Source organism: Sander lucioperca, chromosome 7 (assembly GCF_008315115.2).
Source record: "Sander lucioperca isolate FBNREF2018 chromosome 7, SLUC_FBN_1.2, whole genome shotgun sequence".
NCBI classification, from domain to species: Eukaryota; Metazoa; Chordata; class Actinopteri; order Perciformes; family Percidae; genus Sander; species Sander lucioperca.
The window spans coordinates 15,517,416-15,536,056 of NC_050179.1; the positions used below are offsets into that span (position 1 = coordinate 15,517,416).

At 40.9% G+C, this 18,641-nt stretch overlaps 1 protein-coding gene across 1 annotated transcript in view; it reads left to right on the plus strand.

The window, feature by feature from the left end:
* Positions 1–1,346: 1,346 nt before the first annotated feature.
* LOC116045619 (transcription factor Maf-like) overlaps positions 1,347–18,641 on the plus strand; it is a 51,106-nt gene continuing 33,811 nt past the window's right edge. Inside the window, exons 1-2 of the mRNA XM_031293354.2 lie at positions 1,347–2,758; positions 9,780–9,850. Coding sequence (XP_031149214.1) covers positions 1,785–2,758; positions 9,780–9,807 — 1,002 coding nt within the window. The 5' untranslated portion in view covers positions 1,347–1,784 and the 3' untranslated portion in view covers positions 9,808–9,850. The remainder of the gene's footprint in view (positions 2,759–9,779; positions 9,851–18,641) is intronic.

The window sequence follows — 18,641 nt, forward strand, 5'->3', positions numbered from 1 at the left end:
ATGTGCTCCAGGAGAGAGAGATCGAGAGAGAGAGAGAGAGAGAGAGAGAGAGAGAGAGAGAGAGAGAGAGGGGGGGGGATGTACACTGATGCTGTGAACATTACATGGGATTGAGACTGTAGACTCCAGAAGGACACAGATGGAGGTGTTGTCACAACAGGGTATTCCATTAGAAAAAAGGATTTAATGTTGACAAGGACTTGCATTAAATGTGAATTACCATGCGAGACACAGGTGAAAGAAAATGTGTTTACAGTTCTCCTTGAAGAAAAATGACTTCTGTATAGTAATGACTGCTTTTTTTTCTTTTCGTTTGTTTTGAAATCACAAATGTTCTTTTTGTCATAAGAAGTCACGGAAGTAAATGTTTGTCCTGTCAAGTAATCTTCATATCCAGCAGAACAACTAAAAGAGAGCAGATGATGCAGATGAGCAAATTGATTTATATATATATATATATATATATATATATATATATATATATATATAAAGCAGAAAACCATTTGCCCAGAGCAATTGTATCGGACACATAAGCTACATAGAGACCCTTATAAAAGCCACCTGAAGTATTATTTTATACCGAAAGGTGGCGACGTTGGGTTTCCAAACAATGTCATTCAACCAGACCCATGCTCTTTTCAAACGCTTTCACCCTCCACACACAACGATCCGCTATATCTGTAGTAATCTATAGTAAATTTCTGCGAGTAGCCTATATGTAAAATATAGACTATTTATCCATCGCTCAGTGAGAATCGTTCAGATGCATTTTAATGCATTCAATTCCAAGATGTTTGGGTAAGAGTGACTAAAACGGTTGTCTGGTCTGAGACGAGTTTTAAGATCACTTTGACTCCTTAATTATAAATCTGCCTATATAGTTAATGAAATGCACCTGTGCAAAGTTTCGCTATATCAAGAGCTGGATTAAGATGCCTGACTAACAGACTGTTCTAAAAAAACAATATTGTTGACAAATATGACTCTAAAATTAAATGTAAATGATTTGAGTTAAGCAATTATTACGATGATGGAACAAATTTAATATATGTTGAAAGTATAATGACTTGCTAAAAGATGAGGTTACACGTGCATTTACCTGATTCTGTCAATCCTCGGAATCTGTTTTATTTTACTGCTTTTGTTCTATTTCATGTAAAGTGGCAAAAGAATGAATATTAAGTCTCATGTGTCAATCTGCTGATGGGCTTGGACAGTTCAGAAAACTTTGGTTTCTATACTATTATGCTAATTACGTCCCCAGGCTGGGCTCCTCATTGGCTGAGTCTCAGTCAATTTCATATTTCAGTCCTGACGTCAGGGCGCCTATAAAACTAAGCAATGCTTTTTAACTCGTCGGCTGACTGATGCCTTAGAAAAAAAATCTATCAATCCTAGGGTGGAGTTTTTTTTTCCTCCACAAAGCAACTATTTGCCTGGGACACGTGCGTGAACCTCTTCAATTTGGCGCACTAATCCTAAAAGGAGCCATGAAGTGTTAAATGGTAGAAACAGAGACAGCGGCGCTCAGACACCCGCACGCTGGGAGAGAGGGAGGAAACAGCGCTGCTCCAATGCGTCTGTGCAACACAGACTGAAGAAAAAAAAAACTTATCGACTCACAAAACCAAAACCTGCGCTGCGCAATTAATGCGTGAAAATCCACTTTTTCTCCGGTTTTGAAGAAAATAAATAAAGAAATCAAGCTGGCTCAGTGCGTGTCTCAGCAGCCCACTTTGACAGGTGCTCCTCACCCCCTTTGGAGGACTGTCAACAGCAAGAGGATGGCATCAGAGCTGGCAATGAGCAACTCCGACCTGCCCACCAGTCCCCTGGCCATGGAATATGTTAATGACTTCGATCTGATGAAGTTTGAAGTGAAAAAGGAGCCGGTGGAGCCCGATCGCAGCATCAGCCAGTGCAGCCGCCTGGTCGCCGGGGGATCCCTATCTTCCACCCCGATGAGCACGCCTTGCAGCTCGGTTCCCCCCTCGCCAAGCTTCTCGGCGCCCAGTCCGGGATCAGGGAGCGAACAGAAGGCACACTTGGAGGATTTCTACTGGATGACCGGGTACCAACAGCAGTTGAACCCCGAGGCTCTGGGCTTTAGCCCGGAGGACGCCGTAGAGGCGCTGATCAGCAGCAGTCACCAGCTCCAGACCTTCGATGGCTATGCCAGGGGGCAGCAGTTCGGCGGCGCAGCCGGGGCAGGAGGCGCCATGGCCGGGGAGGAGATGGGATCAGCGGCCGCCGTGGTATCCGCGGTTATCGCTGCAGCCGCAGCTCAGAACGGGAATCCCCACCACCACCATCACCATCACCACCACCACACAGGGGCACACCATCCCTCCTCCGGGTCTCAATCCGGCGGCGGCATGGGGGGAAACCACCAGCACCTGCGCTTGGAAGACCGGTTCTCGGACGAGCAGCTGGTGACCATGTCGGTGCGGGAATTGAACCGGCAGCTCCGGGGGGTCAGCAAAGAAGAGGTGATCCGTCTGAAACAGAAGAGGAGGACACTAAAGAACAGAGGTTATGCCCAGTCCTGCCGGTACAAGCGGGTCCAGCAGCGGCACGTCTTGGAGGGAGAGAAGACGCAACTCATTCAGCAGGTGGACCACCTCAAGCAGGAGATCTCCCGGCTGGCCAGGGAGAGGGACGCCTACAAGGAGAAATACGAGAAGCTGATCAGCACCGGCTTCAGAGAAAACGGAGGATCCAGCAGCGACAACAACCCCTCATCCCCGGAGTTTTTCATGTGAGTCTCGGCGCTGAAAAAGTTTTAATAACCGACCCTCACAAAGAAACAGAAAAAAAAAAAAAAAAAAACTTTTAATCTGCACGCAGCTAAAATCGGCTGTGCTTGCTTGTGTTGAAGCTGTTTGCTTAAAGCAGCGTTAGACAAAAGAGTTTTACACTTTTCTGTATTTCAAAAGTAGCCTATTTCAGTTTCAGGGTGAGGATCTTGTTTGATTTATGTTTTATCACGTTTAAATGATATAGCCTACAAATAGGCCTGTTTAAATGACCGCATAAGAATTCGGCTTCCACAAACATTTTAAAGGATTTCTGTCTAATTCGCGATGTTGCATAAAATGACCTAACACTTTGCTGAGTAGCCTAGCCTATAAGTCCGCCCTTACAGCCTCATCATGCGCCTCATCCATCCTGCTCCCTTTACCCAAATTAGTTGAATGAAATCCAACTGTCCTCGGGCACAGCAGCTTTATTTTGATTTGAATTTATTTTAGTTTTTTGTTTAAAGTCAATTTAATTTTGATATGAATGATCTCATTTCCATATCTTCCATTCTATTTGCCTTGTGAAAAAAAAATATCCAAACTCAGAAGTTTGGAAAATGGATGTCAGTGTAACAGTTATGTGAAGCCATGCATGCTGGTCGTGCGCGGATTGTGTTTTGACTTTTTTTTTCTTTTTCCTTGTTTTTGAGAACTTGTGTATGATGATTGTATTATATGATTGATCAGCCTCACCATCACCTTTTGGGATTTATTTGTTAAAAAAAAAAAAAAAAACTAAACATCATCCGTCACTTTGCTTCCATTAAAGTTCCCCGCGAACATGGACCCTTCAACATTTATAAGCTGCCTTTGTAGCCATGTGAGGAAAATTACATTGTGGAATAAAGCAACGTTGTACTCAATATTGATTTGTACTCACAGACAACATACCACCAAGGTGAGCAGCATCAGACTATTTAGCAGAAACATTTTTATTTTTCTTGACAAATGCAAAGACTAAATAGATTATAGCGATCAACAAGTGGGGCTGAAGATAAAACGCTTCAACAGAAGCAGATTATGATGCATGTCCTGAAATAAATGAGAGATAGGCCACTTTGTCACGCAAACTTGTTGCAACAAATTACCTGTTCTTTCTGCATTTCGTTGTTAATGTGTTTTCCTTTCATTTAAGGAACTTAATTAAGTTAACCCAGAACCCTATGGGTGTTATTCGGTAAATAAACTGTGAACTGTTTGGAAAATGGAAATGATATGTTCTCCCGGTGCTGTAGAATAATTATGCAAAGCATCATGCAGCCATACGTCTTTTGTGATGATTTCTAAACAGTAAAATGTATTGTGTGGACAGTAGACTTAACTGGCAGACATCGTGTTCACTCTTAAAAATGAAATTTAATAAATATACCATTCATCAATAAACCTTCATGAATGGAACAAATACATTCTGAAAATGTTTGTTCTTGTTCTTTTTAGTTCTTATTCTTTTTAGTTTTGCATGCTGTTTGTCACTGTGTCTCTGAGGCGACACCACACACTCTGAGCCCTATAATCTCTCGATCTAAATTGAAATATAAACAGAAGAACAAAATGTCAATCTGGTTCACATCTGGTTTTGAATGAAGCGCGATACAGATGTTGCGCACAAGGCGCGTGTGCTTGATTCATAACAGCTCCAAGATCAAGTCCAGCTCTAATGTATGTAGTACTGCAGTCATTTTATACTTTGACTCAATATGCGTTCTTCATTCTTTTTTGTCCCCTAAAAAAATATACGGCGAAATATTCCAAAGTGTTTTCTCTTCTTTTGCTTCTCAAGTGAAAAAAATGCAAGTTCTTCACTTGTTGCGTCATTAAAGACAGAAAACATATATATATATTTTCCTTTTTTTTTAACGTGAAGAGAATCAGAAAGAAATGCTTATTTTTTATAATATAATTTCATTGTTTGCCCCAGGGCCTAATAATTGTACTGCAGCTGTCCTAGAAAGGCTGAGTGAATGATTGACTTTAGAGTAAACTTGCACTTTTTACTCAGTAGCTGTCCACTTGTTGAATATTGTCTGTGGAAAGTTTCGACCAAAAATCGACCAGAGACAAAGGTCTAGATGACAAAAAACAATCAAATATAGGATAATAGTTAATTAACTTTAAAAATAAGAATTTTGACTTCCTGCAAATAATTCCATCTGAAAATAAACTGTACATTCTTTATTTGACTTTGATTTAAAAAAAAAAAAAAAAATGCCTATAAGACTAAAAGAGAAAAGCCACAGGAGGCACTCAGAGTAATTTGGTTTTGTAGCGACTGACAGCTCCATAGCTTACAGTCAAACCTGCCTCTCCTCTGGCCTGCAGCAGCCTGATGAACTCCTAATGTGCATCCTAAACAGCAGTATGGCTGAGATAAAAGCTATAGGGTCTGGGTTAGGCTGCACAAGGTCACTTGCCACCATGCGTGTGTGTGTGTGTGTGTGTGTGTGTGTGTGTGTGTGTGTGTGTGTGTGTGTGTGTGTGTGTGTGTGTGTGTGTGTGTGTGTGTGTGTGTGTGTGTAAAGGAGGGATATTATCTTTCCCCACTGCAGGACCTTTGTCAGTCAGAGTGCTTGCATGTGCTGTGTGTATGAACATAAGGAGAAGTTGTTTTATTTGTGTAGCTCATGAAAACTTTAAAAGGCACACAGCGATGCCGTGTGTGTCTGAACACAGAGTTTAAGACAAAGACTGTAAAGACTCTGTATTTGATCTGTCTCACCTGTACAACAGTGTGTCTCTCTCTCTCTCTCTCTCTCTCTCTCTCTCTCACACACACACACACACACACACACACACACACACAGTCACCTGGCTCGCATTAGCTCCCATGAAAGCCCAGAGTGAGGGACAAGATGGGAGAGCATGATCCTCTCATGCCTGGAGGAATGATTTTCTCTGTGATTAAAAGTGAGTGAGAGACAGAGATAGAGCAAGTGGGATAGAGAGAGCAATACAGAGAGAAAGAGAGAGAGGGAGATGCTGGCTGCCTTCCTGCTCCTTTCAGATGATAAACGATCAGAGATGCGTCCTAGCTGAGAGGAGAGGGCCTTTTAGTGAGCATGTGTCCACTAATTTATGGCCTTCCTATCTGATTAGGTCAATATAGTGTGCTATTTAATTACATTTGTGTTATAACCTAGAACTGGAGATGCTATACTTTCACGGCATCCCTTTCTTCTGCGAGGCAGATAGGGTTAGTTGAGTTTTCTGTGGAGTATCAGGGTTTAGCTCAGGACAGTCTTACCTGTGACAGACTTTGTGTCATGGTTCATCGGTTTCCAGTGCTTCTGCTACATTTAACATGTAAGAATGATAAAGTGGAAAAATGCTGATCATTGTATAGGGGTGGAAATTGTGTGGGACAATTTCTGCTTGTGTGTGTGTTTTGACTTTGAGACACACCAAGGGGCAGGAGGATTCAGTAGCACTGATTCACTTCCTGTGTTGAAGGAGGACAGAAGGCACAGGAAACAATATTCAGCGCTTCCTCCTCATTTCTCAGCAGATTCAGTGCTTCTTTCTCCGCCTTTTGCTTTCTCTCTTTCATTTTTACAGTATGAAAAAGTGTGTACATATAGAACACAGACACACCACATTATTAATCTTATAAGTACGAATTGTAATTCTATTCTCCGGCCCACTATATTGACTTCTGCACTGTGATCATTTGCAGTCTGTCCAATGATTAGGTTATTAAAGATAATGTAGTTGTCTGCTGTCACAATATTGGACTCTCTCTTTCAGGTCAACTATGGGAAATCACTTTGAAATTTATCAGTATTGACATTTGAATCATCATCATGTACTTCATTTTAATGCCTCAGAATTAATAGGACAAAGGATGTGGGCACTTTTTAGTGTCTATTTGTGTGAGTGCTCAATAACCAGCCTGCATTGTCTTTTATTTCACCTTGTGGAGGAAGGGTGTAGATGTGCTCTAACTGAATGCATTATATCTATAGGAATGAGTCATTTGATCATGACATTGTGAGGCGTGTAGCTTTTTATGTCAACCTAAAGGAAATCTGAATAAGTAAAACAAATAATGTCTCACTTAGCATAGTAAAACTCAAAAGGCCAAAGGTGCAAAAAATTCAGGCTGCATTCCTTTTTTCCAAAGAGTAATACACTACTTGATTTAAGAGTAGCTTCAAGTTGCTCAAATAGTTTGGATTTATTGCTGCTCTAATAGGAAGTGTTTTTTTTAATATATATAATCAGTTGAGAGGAGTAAGTAAACAGTTTATGTCTTAAAACATTACCTAAAAAAGTATAATTAAGGTGTCGGCAATAATAATATATAATAATATATTCAATCCACTACGTTAACATTTCAATAAAGGCTAACAACTATCGCAGAATAAAAAACTATTTGTTTTGTATAGTGAAAAATGCAGTCATTTTGTAACACAATATTTTTTGTGTACGTTCATTTTCTTTTCTCCCCCTCCCCCCCCAAAAGGTTAAAAACATATTCGCATTCAAAAGAGGAAACAATTTCAATTTCTTCCACTCAATCCGCATCTGCATCACTCCACGCGATAAACATTTACATTTAAAGTGATTTAAATCAGCTGCATTTATGTTCCTCTGTGGTCCGTCCATCATCTAGACCTGCAATGCCAGAGCTTCTCTCCCTCTGTCTCTCTCTCTCTCTCTCTCTCTCTCTCTCTCTCTCTCTCTCTCTCTCTCTCTCTCTGTCTTGCAGTGTCCTGAGTTATGTGTCATTTATTTGAAACCCTAATAACTTAACTTGTCCCCTCCTGTCGTGCCTGTGCATGTGGTAAGAATGCAGCAGCTGTAAAGATGGTTTGTGCTGCTGCCTCTGTATGTATCTTATTGGCTTTACATGGTGATTTATTCCAGCAAATAGAACCATGAGCAGAGAGGACGTAATGTGATTGTCTGAATCCAATCCTATAGTCTTGTGTTGAATTGAGATTACTGTAAATGCTCAGCTGTAAAAGAATGTGCATATAGGCACATGTAATATGTTTTGTAGTTTTCCTTGCAGTAGAATTCAAGCACTAGATTTGCATTTGCTCGTATAGGAAGCCCTCCTCAGAATGCATCACTAAAGGGCAATAGATGAAAGCTAATTATGATTTAATTATATGTGATCACAATCTTCTGACAGATAAACATAGCTGAGGCTGTGTTGATGTTTTCAACAGTGAGTTGAGTTTCAGGGCACAGAGTCAGTGGAGTGGTGTGTTTTGGACAGCGGCAGCGGGATACTGAGTGCATTATGCGGCTGTGTGTGTGCATGTTTGTCTATGTGTGCGTGTTTAAGTCTGCGCGTGCACAAGTTTGTGTTATGCAGGGTGGTGCTGGAGCCGAGCCCGACCCCTGTGTGTTTTACCTGCATCTCAATGAAGCAAGCAAGGTGATTTACCCTTCTACTGCAGTCAGCCTCTCTCTCTCTGTTTCTCTCTGTCTCTCAACCAGTCAAACAGACATTGATCTCTTTGCCAGGCAAGGTGACCCACCGTGTTGTTCAGCTCTTCCAAAGTCTCTCCTCTCCCTTTTTATTTGTACCTGGGAAAGGCCTTGACCCCACACACTGCTGCCATGTAACAGCCCCCCTGCACATGGGCCTTACTTCCCCTGTATTAAGCCCAGTGTGTGTGTGTGTGTGTGTGTGTGTGTGTGTGTGTGTGTGTGTGTGTGTGTGTGTGTGTGTGTGCGTGTGCGTGTGTTCCTCTGTGTCTGGCCCAGTGTACAGCTCTTTGTTTGTCTTCACCTATGTGTGTGCAATTATGTGCAGATTGATTTCTATGGGGCTGAAACTGTAAATTCTAGTTTAGGTACATCTGAGAGTCTGGTGTGTCCATGTTGATGTTTCAGAGTATTTTTCAGGTGACGGCAGACTTGTCTCTGCTGTAGGTCTGTCATTGGGAGCTCCTATGTAGCTGAATGGGTCAGAGTCCATTTGGCCCCAGTGTGAATCGGATTACAGGAAAATGAATGGCTCTCATTGTTGCTTAAAGATGGATTGGGGGGCATTAATATACTTTGTCGCTCCTCCGCCTCATTTCACTCTACTGAAGCCCAGCGAAAGGTTTTTCAGGTTTTTAAAGCAGGTTTTATTTATCCACGGTCGTCTCTGGCATGTGTTCATAGACAGTGATGCTCACATGTGTGTATTATTCTTACACCGATGTGTGAATACCCTGTTCTCACACATGCATGCACCCAAATGACTGTAAACGTGTAGATATGGTCCTCATAAACCGACTGACCAACCTGCTTATTTCAGTCATTTTTGAACTAAGACATTTATTCTATATTTTTGTTAAATTATTTGAAATAATGCACTTAAAATGTGAGGATGGGGTGGTTATAATATTACATGTGCACGTGCACGCATGTGTGCATCTGTAGCTATGTCTTGGACAATGACGTACATCAAATGTATTAATGAGAATCAGCCATATTTCAAAACAAATCCAAACCTTCCATTCAAATCTTAATAACTGATATCTGATCGGTTGAAATATTTGATTAATTTATTTGACTAAACATTTAAAATAGAATTTTGTTTTTGTGTTGTATGTTTAGGTTTGGTGCTGCTTTATAGCCTACAGTATATGTATACATAAGTTTATTTATGATGATTCTGAATAGCTTTAAACTTTTCATCTAAATTGTTTTCCTTGAATTTAAATATATTTTTTTAATATTTGATGTATTTTCAAATTGCTTAATAGCATTTTATGAACTCAACTCGTTGGAAAAAAATATGAATACCACAAATGTATTGTTCAGTTTAATTTGTATTTAAAAGGACTAATATTACTCTGTGTCCCCAGTAATTTGTGACTTTGCTCTCTCTACTTTTCTTTAAATTCACGGTCCGTTTGGAAACAAACAACCATTACTTACTTATATGTTCAAAGTGTGTTATAACTACAGTGGTTTCCTGTGTTGTTGGGTTACAGTGTGGGTTTTATAACATATTTCGGTTTCCTGTCTTCGCAGGACGTCAAGAAAATTCCTCCATCTGTGATAGAGAGTTGTGACTTCTCCGCCCCACCACCCTGGAGTCTGAGGTAACTTCTCCTGCTCAGTTTCTAATCTTCGACTCTCCTTTACAACTCAAATTCATTTAGTACATTGACATTCTTAAAATATTTAAAACTGATATCAAATTAAAATAGAATATAAAACTATACCAAAAAGTTTAGTGTTGCAGAAGTCTGACGGTCTGCTGCATGTATATCAAAATACATAATGTTCACACTAAGCTTTTTATAATACTGTGTTTGGTAACTGATCCATTACAATGATGTTGTCAGAATTCATAAAAAGTAATTTATATTATTCTTTTAATTTACATTGTATACACAAAATAAGTATCAAGCTCCTTGATTCAAGTTTGTACCCGAAAAAGTCCACCTTACATTTAAAAACAAAAAGATGGGTTGCATCCAAGCAAAACATTTGAGATATACTACAATATAAAATATACAGCTAGTCAATGCTGAACAGAATTACTGCACAATTCTTTATCTTTAACATCATTGTTAATGTTTGATTTTATAGTCTAGTCAGAGAAGTAGAAATATGAATAGTAAATATGAAAATCACATTCTCTGTTACTTGCTTTTTGTTCTTTATCCAAACAATTTGAATACAATCCAATCAAAATCAAACAGGAGCCTTAAATCTGTAGTTTAATGACATCCTGATATTTTTGTATAAATCTGACACAAGTTTGTATAATGACATGTACCTCAGACATGAAGTCTTCTGAGTGAAATCAAAACCACAAACCACTTGTTTGTATTGATCTCATTTAATAAGGCAGACAACGGGGAGTGTTTCGGTATTAGATCTTCTTCTCACTTTATATTTAGCTCGATCAAACACTCTCTCAACTTTTGTTGTGTGTGATGTTATGCAGCTCTCTGTTTTGGGGCTCTGACAGTGCTACTTGATTGACAGGAGGGTGACATGCGCAGTGCTCATGGGATGAGGCCAAAAGTTTTGTCTTGACCCTTCAACCTCCTTCACTCTCTCAGCTCTCTCTGCGGAGACAAACACTGTGCATTCTTTTTTTTATTTCTGGCTGACACACAGATAAACGGATAGCAGTGGATGATAGAGTGAGGCCGGGGAAAGCGAGGGCTAGTTTTTTGCGCTCTCACGTTGTCAGTCGAAAAATAGCTGGAGAGGAAGGATGGATGGAAGGAATGAGAGGCAAAGCGAGGGAAGGAGATAAGGGATTGAGGACAGGAAGGCACCTGGATTTGAATGCAGACATGCACGCAGAGAACAGGAGGAGGTGAGGAGGTGAGGAGGTGAGGGGAAGGGAGGAAGGGATGGCAGGAGGGCTCCTGGCCGTGGATGCAGACAGACAGGCAGGGTAACCAGAGGCACGCGGTGACCTTCTCTGCTGCTGGAGGATCGAAGGCTTTATTTAAAGGCCTGGTCAATGCTGGGTGCTGCTGAGGTATCAGCCTCGCAGCCAGGCGACTCATCACCACTGTAATACAACTCTCTTACCCTAACCCCCCTCACACACACACACACACACATACACACACACACACACACACACACACACACACACACACACACACAGACAGGACAGGACACTCTCTGGACACCTCAGGTTTTACACTGTACAGTAGAGAGGCTGGACAGAGTAAACTACAGCATCAGCATCGGCTAATTTTACTGCAGACAGTATACTCTACTTTCCTCATGCGCTCAGCATTGTGAAGCACATGCTTGTTTTGCCTTTGCTTTGCACTCCATCACTGTCAATTTTTTTTATACTGCTGACTAATTAAAAATAGAAAGCATTATGCACGATTTTTTATGTGACGTATTGATACAGTGAGGATGGAGGTGAGGAAAGAGTTATAACTTGAAAGAACGCAGGCTGCTAAGGTAGGACACCTGCACGTGTATGTGTGTGTGTGTGTGTGTGTGTGTGTGTGTTTGTTTGTTTGCGGCATACATGGATTTGTGCAAAAAACCCGCACATGAGCAAATACATGTTTGACGATACTGTAAGAGACCGAACAAAAGTATTTAAAAATATATATATCAACGTGTATGTGTGTGTGTGTGTGTGTGTGTGTGTGTGTGTGTGTGTGTGTGTGTTTAGTGACATGCAACTGATAGTCGTACATAGTAAGTTTTTAGTCTTGTTTTTCCGTATTTAATGTTTTATTTGTTTGCATCTGTCTAGTCAATAATAATGTCCTGTATAAATGTGCCGAAATTGTGTTCATTGTTCTATGTTGCTGCAGAACAGGAACCTGCTGTAAACCAGTTTTTAAACTGAGTCAGGCCCGTTTATTGTAACTTAATCATTGCTTTTAAATTTTCCTGTATAATAAATGAAATGAAATGAAATGAAGTATAATTTTGCATGTTGTGACTGATGAAAGTAGATTCACATCATCAGTAGTGCAGTGTATATTCTGCCCACATCCTTGTGTTCCTTGTTTATAGACAGGCAGCAAAACACATTTATTGCTGCTGCCATGTGACAAATGCTTTTCCTAAATGTAAAGCCATCTTCAGTTTTGGCGGTTCAAAATTTAAAAACTGGAAGAAAAAAACCCCAAAACAAACTAAAATAAATAGATAAGACAACAATAGAAAGAAGAATGCACAATTTGTTATGTGACGTATTGATACAGTGAGGATGGAGGTGAGGAAAGAGTTAAAACTTGAAAGAACGCAGGCTGCTAAGGTAGGACACCTGCATCTGTGTGTGTGTGTGTGTGTGTGTGTGTGTGTGTGTGTGTGTGTGTGTGTGTGTGTGTGTGTGTGTGTGTGTGGAGCACGTGTTTGCGCGCTCGCATGTGTGTGGCTGCAGTGTTAGGACACCTGCATGCTTCAGCACTTTCTGGCTGTCAGGAGCTCTGAGGTCACAGTCAGGGGAGTGGAGAGGGCACATTAGAGGAAGCTTCAGAGCCCCCACCCACCCACCACGCATCCACGATTCCTTCCAGCTGCCCCTCCCCAGTCATCCCACCGCCATACCTCCACCACCTCCACCTCTTCCTACTCATCTTCCCCTCGTGGTGACGGGGTGAGTCAGCCACTCAGGGGGGAGGGGGCGCAGGCATGCAAGGTGCCTCTGTGGCTGACAGCAGGCAGGTCAGGTTTTTGTAGACACGGAAGAGGAGGAAGGACACATGCGCACACGCACGCAGACACATCAAGCTGTGTGAGTATACCAGGGAGGAAGAAAGAGAGCATATATTTATATGCTTGCATGGCTACATGGGCTGTGCATGTAAACACCTAAAAAGCTTTTGCCGTTACATGGTGGTTATTATCAAAGCATCAAATATGGCATCAAAAATGAAACATATCAACTAGAAGACTAATATTAATGTATACTATGATATCTGTTTAGGATCGATAACATTGGACTACGTGATAATGGGAATCAACTGAAGAATTTTCAACTTCTCACAAAATACTCGGCGGAGAAAATGTGACTGAATATAGTATCAATGTAGTCAACAAAACTGTATATTATGATTTCTGATATTGAAGCAAAATTCCACAATATGATTTCAGATGACAAATAACACATAACAATGTATCGCCCACCCTTAATTCAAACATTGATTTGTCACTTATAAAACACTGCAGCTGTGTTGGGTTCCTTTGTATTCTGCAGCGACAAGGATCTGCTCCTCCATCCACAGTTTGACACACTTCACTATCCATTTATTGCCTGGGATATTTATAACTACTAGCTGCTCAGTGTGAGACTCGTTACACTGTTACAGTCTTGATAGTGACACGGACGTCATCCCTCAATCCAGAAAATCCAAATGACAGGGAGGATATGAACAGGATGTATGCTCATTATTTGGCCTGGTCTGAAAAGAGAGAAAGCAAGTAGAATTGGGGCCTGGTTAGAAATAAATGACAAAAAAGAAAGAAGGTTTCACTCGCTGCAGTTGTAAAGATACACACACCGAACACACGATAACTGTGTTTAGATTTGGATTGTTTTTCAAAATGTGTTATGTGATTTTGCTTTTTTCTAAACCCAGAGTAGATGATGCTTGAGGAGAAAGCTGCACCCTCGAGCCAAACCTCTAAACAGCAACGCGCTCCTCTTTTAAATTTATGTTAATATACAATTTTCTCTCAGATATTTCAATTGTTTAAGCCTGAATTGTGTTGTTTTATTCAAATATAATTAGTTGTAAAGCTGTTACCAGTGTGTGTGTGTGTGTGTGTGTGTGTGTGTGTGTGTGTGTGTGTGTGTGTGTGTGTGTGTGTGTGTGAGCCTCAGAGCCACTGTTGTCCTCAGGTTGTGACTGTGTGTTCACATCATGATTGAGAAAGGAACTTGTGATCAGCCGGAGGTTAGTTTGATATAATGTATTCTCCTGAATCACCGCAGCCAGCAGCCCAGGGCCTTCCTCTCACCCACAGCCTCCTTCCCCTTACACACTCACAAACACACACACACACACACATACACTACTTCCTCGCTCCCCTCGCATCATCGTCCCCTCTTCTCTGTTCCCTGCGGTGACTGCCCAATGCTAGCTGCTTAGCGCTGCACCCAGTGGCTAATTGAATTCCAACACTCCGGCGTTAGCTCCTGATGCTATAGAGATGTTAACACGGCACAATACTAACAGTCCTCAGGACGTGTTTCAACACCTAGCTTCTAAAGAGAAAATTAGTGCTAAGCTCACTCTGGCAGCACATGATTTATTTAAAGCTCCAAACTATGTCTTCTGTATCCCCTAAAGGATCGTTTTTTATAGCCATGAGCTGATCAGCACTTCGTATACACACATGCAGCACATGCAGAATATGTATTGTGGCTGTGCCGTTGGTAGACAGAATGTGTGTTTCCTCTCGCTTCTCATGCTTCTACTCGAGTGTATCTATTGTCCCTTGTATAAATGTGTCTGCTGGTCTCCCTGCATCCATATTGCTGGCGATGCCGTCCATCCCCTCTCCCTGACACCCTTACTTGTATTCCCTGGCTCTCAAACACTAGCTCTGGGCTTTAATGGCACATATTTCCTGGGCCCGGCTGAAACGGGATGCATCTTCTCCTTGTTAGCTTGATAAATAACCAGGCTGCTGGGAAAGTGCTGAATTTGAGCTTTCAGCCTCTATTTTCTGCTGGATGACATTAATTTTAAGTGCTGAGAAGGAGCTAACTAATACAGACAAATAAATAAGGAGGAGGAAGGGAAGGTGCAGAGGTGTTGGAGTCACTCTGCTGTCCCTTCCCCCTTTTACCTGTTTATACACAAGCATTCATATATGCAATATGCAAACCTGCAAAAATATACAATACACACAAGCAGCGCACACACTTAGTTTCTCAATAGACGCTTGTGTTGTTGTCCAAACTGTGGAATCATCTTATCTCATTTTTAGTACAACTCCTGCAGAGGTCAAATGTTTAACATGTTGCAGGTAGACAGACAGTCTGTCAGGTAGACAGCAAGATTGGCTCCATGCTTTTCTATCTACTGTCTGCCTCCATCCCTCCTCTCTGTCTGTCCTTCTCATTCTGTCTCCTGAATTCTGTGTTTCATCAGAATAAGAGATTAGTGTGGCAGCAAAATGGTTGCGGATCACCCATTCACCCATTTATCATGGATAAATTGTATTTATATGAGCTTATAGAGACGACAAAACAGAGATCAGGTTTGAGTCTAAGTAGTTCATTAGTGGATTGCAATTTAAATATTGAGGGTAATAGTTTATAGTAATAGTTTTTGAGGGGAAGTTAATTATTGTTGCAGAAAAGACCAGAAAAAAATGGTTTCTAGCTAAAACACTGATATTAAAGTATGTTTAAACATGATGAATAAAGGTTAAATTATATTCTTGCATTTCTGTTTGTGTGTGTGCTGCGACAGCTTGAACAGGTTTATCTATATCCTGTTTTTAAAAAGCATTTGGAAAAGATTCTCTCTTTGTGTAGTCAAAATCTGACTCTAAGCTTCATCAGCTGCACTAGTTTGATTTTACTTTGTAAATAATTGAGCTGCCCGGGAGCAAAATAGAAAAGAATAGAATCAATTAAAATACAGGATCAAATGTAAATCTTCCAAAATATCAACTTTTGTCATATTTTGCTTTTTATTTTTATCTTGTTGCCTGTACGTTTCTATTGTTGTCTTTTCTCTTTATTTTAGTTTGTTTTGTGTTTTTTCTCTTGAACTGCCAAAACTGAAGATGGCTTTACATTTAGAAAAAGCATTTGTCACATGACAGCAGCAATAAATGTGTTTTACTGCCTGTCTATAAACAAGGAACACAAGGATGTGGGCAGAACATACACTGCACTACTGATGATGTGAATCTACTTTCATCAGTCACAACATGCAAAATTATACTTAGAAATGTACGACTATCAGTTGCATGTCACTACACACACGCACACACACACACACACACACACACACACACACACACACACACACACACACACATTGTTAATATATATTTTTTAATACTTTTGCAGTATCGTCAAACATGTATTTGCTCCTGTGCGTTTTTTTTGCACAAATCCATGTATGCCGCAAACAAACACACACACATACACACACACACACACACACACACACACACACACACACACACACACACACACACACACACACACACACACACACACACACGCACTTCTGCTGTGTGTACAGTAACACAATACAATGAAGTGGCTTTGGCTGAGGCACCTCATATATTATTTTAACAATGTATAGCACGGTGAATAAAAAGGTCAGTGGTTGAGAACTGGCTCCATGTAACAATAAGATGCATGAACTGAGCACTGCAGGCCCTTCAGTCTGCATCCTGCTGCTGAACGCTGTGAGGAGGAAACACGTGAGATAGATTCTACTGTAGGCTGTGTGTGTGTGTGTGTGTGTGTGTGTGTGTGTGTGTGTGTGTGTGTGTGTTTAAGGGGCACCGTTGTGAAACACCTTATAACAATAGATTTACTTGGTCTATCATTATTGATTGTACATTTTTCCCTCCTGCCCTTTGCCTCACTTTGATAAATGTCTTTTATTACGACAACATTTAGCTTTTAAAGCACATCGTGAGCTGAGATTTTGTTACTAAAGCGATGCTTTTATTAGACAAATTCTATTTGTGTTAGCATCCGTATACACTCTCGCTCTGCAGATGCGATGCAAGCAATGCCTGTTTCTGTTTGCAAAGCAGGGTTTAATTTTCAGGGTGTATTTATCACATGCTGTCATGTTGTGGTCACATGACCACATGAACCACTGCCAGCAATTAAGGCTGATAAATCACTCATTTACAGGAAGAGAAGGAGGGACCGAGGAAACGAGAGAGGGATAAGAGAGAGGGAGAGGAATAATGAATAGCCTGTACCCCTTCACAGATATTTTATTCTTTTATTTTTTAAACCATGATGTTGAATGTCATTGTGTTTGGGCAGTGTAGTATGAACTGTTGCCAGTGAGGCTCATTGACTCCTACAGGCAAAGACAAAGAGACAGATGGTAGTCGTTTGTGTGGTTTACTGTGATTTTGACCGGACTACACTGCTTTATTTACTGTTGGAGGTGTGTGTGTGTGTGTGTGTGTGTGTGTGTGTGTGTGTGTGTGTGTGTGTGTGTGTGTGTGTGTGTGTGTGTGTGTGTGTGTGTGTGCGTGCGCAGCTGAGTGCACGCCTGCACAAGAAAATGCATTTGTGTTATGACAAAGAAAGAGATGCAGGGACTGAACATACACAACCGTCACTTTACTCTCTCTCTCTCTCTCTCGCTCTCTCTCTCTCTCTCTCTCTCTCTCTCTCTCTCTCTCTCTCTCTCTCTCTCTCTCTCTCTCTCTTGGGTTCCTGCTGATGGATTTCCTCTCAGTCTAAACAGGAGACCAAACACATTGATGGCTCTGCATGCAGCTATTTCAGATACCAAATAATGCTGAAATTTAATTAACAGCATATTTTATTTTTGTCAGAATGTAGATGGAAATATTGTTTTAATGCAGACTTTAAATTCCACCAGACTTTGTTTTTTGTTGTCTTTTCGGCCTGCTGGCCTAGAAATTGAGACATAGCACATAACTGTTAGCTTTAGTTGCATATCAGACCTATCAGTATTAGAGAGGTCCTGGGATGTGAACGGGGTCCAAACCTGTCCAGCGTCTGTATAAGTTACTTCAGAATGTGTGTTTCAGCAGACCGGCTCAGTGCTCTGTAGAGTCTCAGTCTGCCCACTCACTTGAAAAGGCTTATTAAAGATTCATGACAAATGACAACAAAAAAAAGGGGGAAAATGCTTTAAATGGGCTGGAAGAAGAGAGGAGTGGGAAGGAGACAAGCTGTGGTTTCTTTTCCGACAGTCTGAACTCCTATTCACTAAAGACAGCGGTCACTAACTGACTCAAGGTGTCTTCACAATGAGACTATTGAGAGAAGTTGAGTCAGTCGTGCTTCCTGCTGCAGAGGGAATATGATAACAAAAGATTGAGAATCAGCAGTTACTCTGTAAATGTTTGAGGGGTGGTTGCTGTTTAAAGAGTTACTATTTTTTTTAATTATTAGCTGTGTGTGTGTGTGTGTGTGTGTGTGTGTGTGTGTGTGTGTGTGTGTTTTTTGTGTGTATTAATGCTGTATTCAACAGAGGCAGGACCCTGCTGTCCGCAGTCTTACCAGTACTATTATGAAAGCAACTGGAGCAGCAACTCTGGGAAGATAAATTGTGTACACATTAACTGCACTAGAATACAAAGTCAACACTGCGACTGTGAGTGTGTGTTTTGTGTGGCATGTAGTATTGCCAAAGACTGTCTAGCATGAGTCTGGTCTTTGCTCTGATCTATCGTTCCCTACTTTCTTCTAGA